Below are 12,406 nucleotides of genomic sequence, written 5' to 3' on the forward strand. Positions count from 1 at the left end.
CATCGACTTATTGCAATCAAAATTTGGCGATAAGTTGATTTCGAGAATTGGACCTGTCAATTGGCCTCCAAGGTCAATTGGCCTCCAAGGCGATTTGACAAATCTCGATTATTTCCTGTGGGGCTACGTGAAGTCACTGGTTTATGCTGATAAACCAGCAACAATTGATGCCTTGGAGGCCAGCATTGTTCGTGTTATTCGTGACATACGGCCAGCAGTGCTCGAAAAAGTGGCCAAAATTGGACGTCCAGAATGCACTTCGTCAAGAACAGCCGCGGTGCCCATATGCCCGAAATCATTTTCAAATGTTGATGTCACGTATTGATCTTTCGAATAAAAAAAAAATTGATTACAATTTAATTTTTTGTGTTATTTTTTACAATTTCAAGTTCTATCGGGCTTAAAAAAACACCCTTTATGTTTGAACGAAGTCTAAAGTCGATTTATCCCTGTTCGTCCGACTATCTGCCTGGTTAGTGCGCACAATAATTCACGAACGGATCAACCGTTGTAACTTGTAATATTGTGTTCAAATTTATATCAAGTTCGAATTTATATCAAGTTGGATAAATATGGATGCACTACTTCTGACACCTCCACCACAAAAGTGTAAACAATTTCGCTAAAAATTAAAATTTCCATAATTCTCGAAGGGAGTAATCGGCACCTTCGGGTACCTTCCGCAAAACATTTAAAATCTGTTGTTAAGGTGTATTTTAAGGACATGCCTCGGATTGTTCTGAATTTTTTCCAAAATGCATACTTTCTATAATAATTTCCCAAAAGTTGCAAAAAAACCAAAACCACCAACTAAAATGGCAAGATAACTGTCGAAAAGATAGAGAGTGTCCGATTTGTTCAAAAATTTGCACATTGTAATTGTTCTTCCAAAACATACATCAAATTCGATCCTGGACTGTGTCGATCCACTCCTTCCAGTATATCCCCCACAAACGCTCAAACAGGTTGGCGTAAGTACGTATTTAGATCTGTTCAGGTAAATTTTCCCGTCACAGCTGCTTGGAGCTGACTGAATTTCTGACTAGATTTATTAGTAATAGTATGTATATCTTTGACAGAAGTTAGAGGAACATTTGTTGGCATAAAATAGTTACAGAGAATTATTAAAAAAATAGAATTTTTATCGAAGCAAATCTTCTGAATCGAAAATTAAAGTTCCGATTTTTGGAATATGTTTTAAAATTCGTAAATTATTAAAATATTAATGAACCTGAACCTGAACCGAAACGTGGATATCTCCGAAACTAGAGCGGAAATTCAGAAAGAGCATACGCGAAAACCCTTGAAATCTCCTATATTCCAAAAAGTCTAAAATGGCGTATGGAACACTTAAGCATGACATCGACGGTTGGAATTTTTGGGGTTTCAATGAAACAAAAGTTTCCGTATCAAAAAATGTTGACATAGATCAATATCCAACCGAATTAGCTGTAAGTTGAACAATAGTTTGGTGCAGCCTCAATTAGCCTGATTTGAAACCGAGTCAGCTCTAATTCGTTTGTTTTTCGAGTTCTCTACAGACTGGAAATATGCCCAAACTTCCTGAAAGTCCTATATTTCTTCAACAAGTTGCTAGTTCCAAAAAAATTTTCACAAAATTTAAAAACCCACTATATAAATAATTTTTGTAAAACAAGATTTGTTTTCGGAGAAGCAGCCTATCTTAGGTACACAGAAAAAACTTTTCCGATAAACAGCTTTATCAAAATTGGTATTTTGTAATTAACTAAATTGTTGAAAGACGATGAAATAAAAGTTATTATGTTTTTAATAAATAACTACGTGAACAAAAACAGCACCTCAAAAAACTGAAAATATTTGGGGAAAGGTTTGATAAACACATTTGTAAATATGACAATTCGTTTATCGCCAAAAAATCAATCAAAATTAAATTGAATATTTGAATTTGTTTATCAAATCGTTGTTCATTTTTTCTGTGTATGCTTATATTTTTTACTAGCAAAGTGCCCGCTACTTCGTATGCGGAAAGGATATAAAAAACAAATAAACAATATATAATATGAAAATGGCGAACACTGAAGATTTTATTGTACTTATACCAATTTTAATCAATATTTATTGTTATTTTAGTACTGTTCGTACCGCTTTAGTTCGATTTTCAAAAAGATCAGCCGTATCTCACCCTTACATGTTAACAGCTACACCAACATTGTACACCAGTACTCACACTAAATTCAAAAAATGCAGATTCCGGCACTGTTCCTAGACCCAATAGTACGATTTTCCAAAACTACCTCAATCCTTCACTTCACCAGTAACCTAAATTCCAAAAAACAGGATTCCAGCGCCATCGGTACACTAAAATTGTACCATTTGGTATATTTCGTGGCCATAAGTATGAATTTCAAAGACTACCTCCATGTCTCAATCCTACACTCCAATCTTAGTCTTACCAAATTCCAGGATTCCAGCTCTATCCGTTCCCCCAAATACCCACTGTACCAAATTTAGTATCATTTAGTACTTTTCGTACCCATAAGTACGAAGTCTGAAAACTACTTCCGTTCTACTCTCAACCTGCAGCCTTAATTCAAAATTTCAGGATTCCAGCTCTATCCGCTCAACCTAAATCCAAATTGTACAAAATTTAGTACCATTTTGTACCTGTCGTACCGATAAGTACGAATTTTCAAAACTGATTCCATTCTACTCTCTAATTCAAATTTCAGGATCCCAGCTCTATCCGTTCGCCCAAATCGTAATTGTACCAAATTTAGAATCATTTGGTACTTTTCGTCCCCATAAGTACGAATTTTCAAAACTACTTCCATTCTACCATTCAACTGTAGCCTTAATTCACAATTTCAGGATTCCAGGTCTATCGGTTCAACTTAAATCCAAATTGTACAAAATTTAGTACCATTTAGTACTTGTCGTACCCATGAGTACGAATTTTCAAAACTACTTCCATTCTAATCTCTAACAGCAGCCTTAATTCAAACTTCAGGATTCCAGCTCTATCCGTTCGCCCAACATCGTAAATGTACCAAATTTAGTACCATTTAGTACTTTTCGTACCCATAAGTACGAATTTTCAAAACTACTTCCATTCTACTCTCTAACATTAGTCTTAATTCAAATTTCAAGATTCCAGCTCTATACGTTCGCCCAAATCATAATTGTACAAAATTTAGTATCATTTGGTACTTTTCGTACCCATAAGTACGAATTTTCAAAACTACTTCCGTTCTACTCTCCAACAGTAGCCTTAGTTCAGGATTCTAGCTCCATCCGTTCGCCCAAATCGTAATTATTCCAAATTTAGTACCATTTAGTACTTTTCGTACCCATAAGTACGAATTTTCAAAACTACTTCCATTCTACCCTCTAACTGTAGTATTATTTAAAAATTTCGGGATTCCAGCTCTATCCGTTCAACCTAAATCCAAATTGTACCAAATTTAGTACTTTTCGTACACATAAGTACGAATTTTCTAAAGTACTTCCATTCTACCCGTCAACTGTAGCCTTAGTTCACAATTTCAGGATTTGAGGTCTATCGGTTCAACTTAAATCCAAATTGTACAAAATTTAGTACCATTTAGTACTTGTCGTACCTATGAGTACGAATTTTCAAAACTACTTCCATTCTAATCTCTAACAGCAGCCTTAATTCAAATTTCAGGATTCCAGCTCTATCCGTTCGCCCAACATCGTAATTGTACCAAATTTAGTACCATTTAGTACTTTTCGTACCCATAAGTACGCAATTTCAAAACTACTTCAATTCTACCCTCCAACTGTAGCATTAATTCAAAATTTCTGTATTCCAGCTCTATCCGTTCAACCTAAATCCAAATTGTACCAAATTTAGTACCATTTAGTACTTTTCGTACCCATAAGTACGAATTTTAAAAACGACATCCATTTTACTCTCCAACAGTAGCCTTAGTTACAAATTTCAGGATTCCAGCTCTATCCGTTCGTCCAAATCATAAGTGTACCAAATTTAGTACAATTTAGTACTTTTCGTACCCATAAGTACTAATTTTCAAAAATACGTACATCCTACTATCCGTAGCCTTAATTCAAAATTTCAGGATTCCAGCTCTATCCGTTCGCAAAAATCATAATTGTACCAAATTTAGTACCATTTAGTACTTTTCGTACACATGTGTACACTTTTCCTAAGCCACCTCCTTATGTCAACCGTACCTTTTAACCTTGATTCTCACACCAAATTTCAACTTTTAACCTTTATCCGTTCACAAAATACGAATTGGCACCAAATTTAGTACACTTTAGTACTTTTCGTACACTTATAGTTCGAATTTCTAAAAACCTTTTAGCACATCTTTCCTACACTCCATCAGTGACCTTCATTCCAAATTTCAAAGTTCTAGCTCTACCGGTTCGCCAAATACAAACGGTACCATATTTAGTACCTTTTAGTACTTTTCGTACCCTTCCAGTTCGAATTTCCAAAAACCCAGCCTTATCTGACCCCTTCGGACCAAATGTGATCCACACCCAAAATTTCAAGATTCTAGCTTCAGTCGTTTCGTCTGGGCGTTGATGAATCATTAAGTCAGTCAGTCAGTCAGTCAATCACTTTACTCTTTTATTAATATAGATGTTACAAACTGAGGGTACATCTCTATCGCCAAAGCCAACTGATATTTAATTCGAAAGCAAAAGTTAAGTTTTGTACCTTTCGGCGTTTTCTTTCAAAGTCCACTTTGTGGCCTAAAGGATGATTTGACGATTAAATTCGGCATTATGATCGATTTTAGATAATTTTGTTGAAGGGGCCGGCCAATGGAAGAACGCGTTGGTAGAAAAAATTGGAGACTATCATTGAAAGCAAAGTTTAGGATTGTCGATTTCGGCTTAAAAATAAATTTACGTATTTCAATAGCTACAACTGACCAAGGGATGTGTAAAATTTAGAGAGAATTTAAGTAATATTGATGAGAGAATAGATGACAACAATGTCACAATTCCATCCTGTTTAAAATACTATATGGTAAAGGTAATCTATCTTTCTTCGCAGAGTCACCTCTAGAATCCAAATCCACCTTCAGTTTTAAATCCAATGAAACCACAATACAATTGCGCCAGTTGAAAACAATAAACAATTTTTTCCTTGTAGAAATGTGCATACAACAGACATTGTTTTAGAGAAATATATATTTTTTCTTGTTTTTTTTTTGCTACTTCTGTGCAATCGTAAAATATTTTACATATTCATCACTGTCTGAGTATAGAAATAGAAATCAAATGAATAGCTATGATTTAATTGTTTATTAAAAATGCATAAAGAATGAGAAAATTTGTTGAGAAAATGAATCTAAGAAAGTAAGGAAGGAAGCAAGGGACAAAGAGAAGTCGCAATCACAGATGTTGATGATGGACATTTGTTCGTTCAATGAATGACGCTGCTGTTAATTAACATTACATTGGCAGTTCGTAAACAAAGTTCGGAATTTTGGTGTCAATACTGAGGTAGATAGAGACTTCATATTAATATGACATCATTAGATTATTGACGATGAAAAATCTCAATTTATTGAACTTTATTTTATTTAATTTTATTTTTTTTTTGCACAAAAGCAGATGATATCACACTTTTTAAAATTATGGCCTTTATTTGAATTAATAATGATGTCATTAATATGTTTGTTTGAAAGACCTGTAGGACAGGTTTATGACAATATAATGTCCACTGTATATTATAAATGTTTCCGGCCAGCATGGTTGGCCGATTTTATATGGGTAATAAAATGTAGAATAAAATATGAGCAAATTTTGTTTGTTGTATTCTATAGGTGGAACCTCTTTTAAATAGAAAACCTTCTATTCCATTAATTCGAAGCATAATTGTTAGAAAAGGCGATTCTACTTACCTCATCTGTATTTTTGCGCAGTGTATCATTCAAGGCAATAACCCAGGACATAAGTAATTCATTGACAATAACCAGATCGCTGTAGAGCCAACGGAAAACTTGACTGGTCCAGGTTACAGAAGTCTAAGAAAGAAAGAGATAAATCAAAATGAACAAAACCAGAAAATTTAATTTTTCAATAAGAAGTTCATTTAAAATTTTAATTTCACAAAATGAATCTATAAAATTAAAAAAATGTTAATAAATACTCACTGTTTCTGGTCCAACAACATTTGATGGTGGTGGCACATAACGCTTCTTACGATTTTCTGGTCCAGTCGAACTTTGACGTACCACACGACGGCGTGCACCCGAACTGCCCATACCCATGCTACCACCAACACCACCAATACCACCGGGGCCTGGTGTACGTCCACGACCACCAACAGCACCACCCGCCGATGGTTTACTGAGTAAATCTTTAATTTCACTTTTACTCGCCAATATGTCACGGGGTTCCGATAAACGCTTTTCAGTTTTTACTCCACCAGCACCGGGAGCAACACTGCTCTGTCGACTGTTACTGGCGCTAACCGGCTTATCTTTAACCATATATTTTTGGTATAAAAATTTACACAGCCATACTAAGAAGAGAGCCAATACGGCCCATATAAATATGAACATAGCTAATGAATCCATTGTTATATCACCAAGACCTTCAAATGTACAAATATAATCATCGATTTGATCGGCTAAATCCATAATAATTTAACACGCAGGATGTTTAAGATGTTTGATGCATCATATCTGAAAATAGAGAGAGAAGCAATGATATATTTAGTTAGTTTTTGGCAATATGTATTTAATAATAATAATACATTTACAATATAAACCTAAAATTTCTATGTGTAGGAAACATCGTAAAATAAGTAAAACAGGTTTTAGTAGGAGTCATACCCTAATAAACATTTGTATACATTTGAAAATAAAACTGAAAATGATCAAGGACTGGGCAAAAGTTATCGAGAAAAATCATCATTGTTTTGTACAAAAAGACTTTATCAATAATTATTTATCAATTCTAGCACAACCTCTAAGCGGAGATAAAGAACACTATTTCGTTTTCTTTGACATCAACGTACTGCCGTCATCATTAAAGGCAATCGGCTAACATGAAGTTTAAACGAATAAAAGGATATGGCGATTTAATTCCCAATTCACTTAGGGTATGCCCAAAAATTAATTTTTTTTGTGAAACGAATTCGATTTTTAGCCACAACAATGAACTGGTAAAATTTCTCTAACGAAAGTGTTTGCAAAACAAGACAAACCTTCTTCACTGTTATGTGTCCTTGTTGAATTACAATGAAGACAACATAACAAAATTTTGTTGGTCTGTTTGTTATAGTTTGTTACATAACCGTGCCAGTGTCTTCAATTAGATCATTGGTGGCGTTTTTGTCTGGCCTAATCCCATTATTGTTGAGAATATTCACAAACAAGAAACAAGGGAACTGACGAGTTTCTGTGGCGAGAATCGAAATTATGGAAACAAATTTTCTCCACCAATAAATTAGTTGTTGTAAAATATTAGAACAACAACAATGGGACTAAGCCAGAATATTTCGAAAAAAAAAACAAAATTACAAAAATTATTTAAATTTAAATTATTTTCTCGGCAAGTATGAATTTGCCGAAAATATATATGTAGGTCTTATAGGGACTTTTCAAGGGAATATCTTGACAATTGTGGACGTTGCGAATAAATGTGGACTTTTGCCATTAAATTCGATTGAGATATATCTTGTCCATAAACACCTGATTCGGTTAGAAAGCGTGCCTAAAACAATCTAAAAACCCTTCAAAATACGTCAAATCCGATGTTACCGTTATGTGACAGCTATACCAAAAACGTGGACTAGAATGTTCCATCCTCTAACTTGAGCTAAGTTTGGAAAAAAATATTATATAAGAACGGCGTGAAGTTCGGCCGGACCGAACTTTTTATGCCCTCCACCACCACTGTAATGAAATAAATATGAACAATTAGTAATTCCTTGAAAGCATGTGGAGGCTACAACCTTAAAAATACCGAAAATCGGGAGGTACCGTTTTGTGGAGGCTATATGAAGACGTGGACCTATATCGACAAATTTTGGGTGGAAAGTTGTATGCACCCCACTAAGTCTAAGCACCAAATTTTAGCCATTTCTGTGGGATAATTAGGCTAAAACCTTCAAAATACCGAAAATCGAGAGTTACCGATGGATAGACGGACATGGTTATTTCGACTTAGAATTGTATGGTGATCAAGAATACCTTATAGAGTCTCCGACGAATATTTCGATGTGTTACAAACGGTATTAGAAATTTAATTATACCCTCCATACTATGGTGGAGGGTATACAAATGTTTACACCAAATCGATTAATCACTTCTATATTTACGACGCGCGCAAGTCAGCCAGATAAGTGAAACTGTTTGGCTTTAAGCCAACGTCTTCAGCCATAAGGTTTGGGGTGTAAAGAAACATCATTTTGGTTAATAGCTGTATATGTTTGGGAACTTTCGGGCCATTATCCATACTATGGTGGAGGGTATACAAATGTTTACACCAAATCGATTAATCCCTTCTATATTTACGACGCGCGCAATTCAGCCAGATAAGTGAAACTGTTTGGCTTTAAGCCAACGGCTTCAGCCATAAGGTTTGGGGTGTAAAGAAACATCATTTTGGTTAATAGCTGTATATGTTTGGGAACTTTCGGGCCATTATCTCGTAATAAGAAACATAAAAATTATCCCAAATAAACTTTAAAAATTAACCGCGAACTTTTTCCGATTTACGAGGATTAACAGCTTTAACAATTTCAAATGATCCGAAAGCTGGCTTAAGTTGCACATTTTTGAACGTTTTTTGAAATGTTGGTCGTTTTTACAATATCAGTATGTTTACAATATCAGTATGTTTGAGTAATAGAAACGTCTATACGAAATTATAAAGCTCAATCTTAAATACTGCAAGCTGTATCTTGATTTCAACAGGCCGAAGGAGTTACAGACGGACATGGTTGTATCGGCTTAAAATTTTATACTGATCAAGTATATAGGTTTGTATACTATAATACATTTTACTTATAAGTTCGAAGAAATTTAAATTGCGTGTAACTTAATATTATTTAGTCATATGGAGTGTAATTATTTTCGTTCAGTCAGCCTTAAGTTATCTGGTATGAACCAGCCAGAGCATTCTGTTATTTTAACAATATTCAGAATTTGAAATGGCTAGTGTGTTTTGTAAAACAAACGAAGTTTTGGATGCTTCAAAATAATTTGGATAGGATTAAAGCGCAAAAATTTGCGAGGATTTTTTTAAACTGAGTTTCGACAATATTTAGAGTACCATTTTAGCGAATATTTTCGAACTTTTGTGGGGGAGGTATCGGAAGGTCCACTTCTTCCACCTTCGAATTTCATTTAATATTCGAAGAAATATTACGATATCCAAAGTGTGGACGAACGCAGTGTTCGGTTCGAGCTCTCCAGTCACCACATATGGTGCCATAGACGGTTTTTACAACTTTCGGGCTTTTTTCTCGAGATGTATGGACTAGCCCTCCCAGCAAAATGTTAGCCTCCAAAGATGCAGTTAAATGATATGTACAAGTGATCTGGATGTGCATCAAATTATGCATTTTCACTGATGATTTTTACAAGAGCGTGACTACTGAAAGATGCACTCCAAAGCACTGCATTTTAACTAACCCTTTGGCACTGCATTTTAACTGACCCTTTGGCATTGCATTTTAACTAACCCTTTTGCACTGCATTTTAACTGACCCTCTGGCACTGCATTTTAACTGACCCTTTGGCATTGCATTTTAACTAACCCTTTGGGGTAGAATAGGAGGCAGTCCAAAGCACGTGTTTGGTACAGGCATTCTGCGGAAATTGTGCAAGCCATTACAAAATATGCCAGAACAAATAAAATGCATTTATTATTTGTGCAAAACAAAAATATTAAGAACTTTATTACATTAACACAAATTATGAAAATTCTCCATTGAATTCAATCGCAAACATGCGTGTTTCCTCCGCTTGCATTGGTTCCAAGCTGAACTGTTTTTGCTTCATTTGCTAAATGGGTTGTCTTCCCATCACCAGTTAAGATTTCGACACGTACTCCAACAGCACTCCATTCGGAAATTTTCTTCTGGTGAGTTGCCGGAAAAATGTTCACAAATTAAATATTATTTAAATATTAAATATTATTTAGTTTGTATTAACAAATGTTTGGACATGTTAACACGCTTATCTCTTTTTGGAAAATGAAAGCCGCTGCCTGTAGAGATGTACAATCTGATTTATGTACATATAGGGATCTCTAACAACTGCTAATAAAATGTAGCGAACGGAGCGCCTTTTTCACGACTCCGTTTGGACTGCATCCGGATGCTGTTAAATTGTGAGGAATTGGAGTGCCTTTTTCACGACTCCGTTGAACTGCATCCGGATGTTGTTAAAATGTGACAAGTGGATGTGATTCTTTGGATTGCATCCAAATGCGGTTAAAATGTGAGGACTGGAGTGCCTTTTTCACGACTCCAGTTGAACTGCATCAAAACATGCCGTGACAGAACTAGTCCACATTGCACTACTTCCAATTTATTTTGCTGGGCTTGAAAAAACTTTTACTGTCGTAATTGAGGCAGCGAATGCAAGTTGCTTCAACAAAAATCAAAGTGATGCGAGAGCAGGTCTTAAAGTGAATTTATCCAAAAATGTGTGTGGGAGGTACCCGACGGAGTGGACAAATATAGTCCATATTCGAACCTGACCTATACCCGGTAGATATATTAGGATGTGTAAAGTATGGATCAAATCTGTCACTCCCATCAAGAGTTATCGTACGCACAATTTTTCCGAACTTTTTTGAACTTTTGTGGGGGAGGTACCTGAAGGAGTGGACCGATATGGCTTATCTTCTAACTTAAACTAAGTTTGCACAAAATATTACGAAGTTCACATTTTGGACCGAAACGGCAGATCCGTTCGATCTTACGCTCCAACCACTACACACGGTGTCATAGGGTTTTTTCTGCACCTTTCAGGCTATTTTCTCAGGAAGTGTCGACTTGCCCCTGCTGAAACTTGTACCGTCGTATGGGGGGCAGTGAATATAAGTTGCTACAACAAAAATCAATGCGATTCGAGAGCATGTCCTAAACTGAACTTTTCCGAAATTTTGGGTGGGAGGTACCCGAAGGAGTTGACCGATTAACTCCATATTGAAACCTTATCTAAGTCTGGTACACATTTCACGATGTGCAATGTATGGACCAAATCGGTTACTCCCTTCAAGAGTTATCGTGCGCACAAACTTTCCGAACATTTTCGAACTTTTGTGGGGGAGGTACCTGAAGGAGTAGACCGATATGGGCCATCTTCGAACTTAGACTATGTTTGGACAAAATATTACTATAGTATATTTTGAACCAAATCGGCTCATCCATTTAAGAGTTATCGTGTGCACCAGACAGACGGACGGACATTGCTAAATCGACTCCAAATTGTCTGAAACACATTTCGTCCAAACATATTTGGGGTCTAAAACCATTATTTCGATGAGGCACATTTTGCTCGTATGAAAGTGTATATACCCTTTCTAGCCTAAAGGCTGAGGGTATAACTTGTTATCGTCCAATTATTGCCATTAGAACGCAGCGCACAGCCTAATGCTCAAAGAGAAAGTTAAAGAATACACTTCAGACATTAAGTTTCCAATGTGTCATTGTACCCTACACCACATTGTGGTAAGGGCTTTTCTGTCTTTTTGTTTTTTTTTTATATGTAACATGCAAAAGGAAACGAGATAGACCCATAGTTCCTTTTGGGGATATACATAGAATCACTTTCTGAGTCGATTTATGCATGTCGGTTCGTTTGTCCGTCTGTCCATGTATTTTTGTGATCAAAGTACACGTCGCATTTATTGTCCGATTTAGCTGAAAATTAGGGAAGATCGTTTTTTAGCCATAGGAAGAACGCTATTGCTTTTGGTGAAAATCGGTTCAGATTTGATATAGCTTCCATATATATTTTCACCCGCTTTGAGATAATTGGTGCACCAAATACCCAAATTATATCCAACATTGTTCGAATTTGGAAAATGTCACCGGATTTGAACTAGAAATAAGTATTCCAATTTATACTGAAATAGTTTCAAATTTGGATATAGGTCCCATATTTATATGTTTTTAACCGATTTCATGCATTTGGTGCTCCAAACACCCAAATTCTGTCCAATTTTGATGATATTTGGAAAATGTCACCGAATTCAAACTAGAAATAAGTGTGCCCTATAGATCCCTTATATATTTTCGCCCGATTTCATGTATTTGGTGCACCAAACAATAATTCGGTTCATCTTTCACATATATTTTCGGCCGATTTCGTGTATTTGACGCACTAAACACAACATTATACAGATATTTTTATGATATTTGGAAAATGCAACGCAATTTGGTCTAGAAAAAAAA

The 12,406-nt window shown here is 35.5% G+C and overlaps 1 protein-coding gene across 50 annotated transcripts in view; it reads right to left on the reverse strand.

Moving 5' to 3' along the window:
* The window catches only part of LOC141387809 (uncharacterized), a 171,534-nt gene that overhangs the window by 56,262 nt on the left and 102,866 nt on the right, over positions 1-12,406 (reverse strand). For 29 of the 50 annotated variants that reach the window (XM_073958103.1, XM_073958096.1, XM_073958089.1 and 26 more), the window contains exons 3-4: positions 6,141-6,619; positions 5,889-6,011 (exon numbers count right to left, since the gene is read on the reverse strand). In XM_073958103.1, coding sequence (XP_073814204.1) covers positions 5,889-6,011; positions 6,141-6,566 — 549 coding nt within the window. In that variant the 5' untranslated portion in view covers positions 6,567-6,619. Of the gene's footprint in view, positions 1-5,888; positions 6,012-6,140; positions 6,675-12,406 lie in introns of all 50 variants that reach the window. The other 21 variants (XR_012408646.1, XM_073958057.1, XM_073958104.1 and 18 more) reach the window with 1 other exon arrangement.

Source organism: Musca autumnalis, unplaced genomic scaffold (genome assembly GCF_047663935.1).
Source record: "Musca autumnalis isolate F117 unplaced genomic scaffold, ASM4766393v1 scaffold_5, whole genome shotgun sequence".
Taxonomy (NCBI): domain Eukaryota; kingdom Metazoa; phylum Arthropoda; class Insecta; order Diptera; family Muscidae; genus Musca; species Musca autumnalis.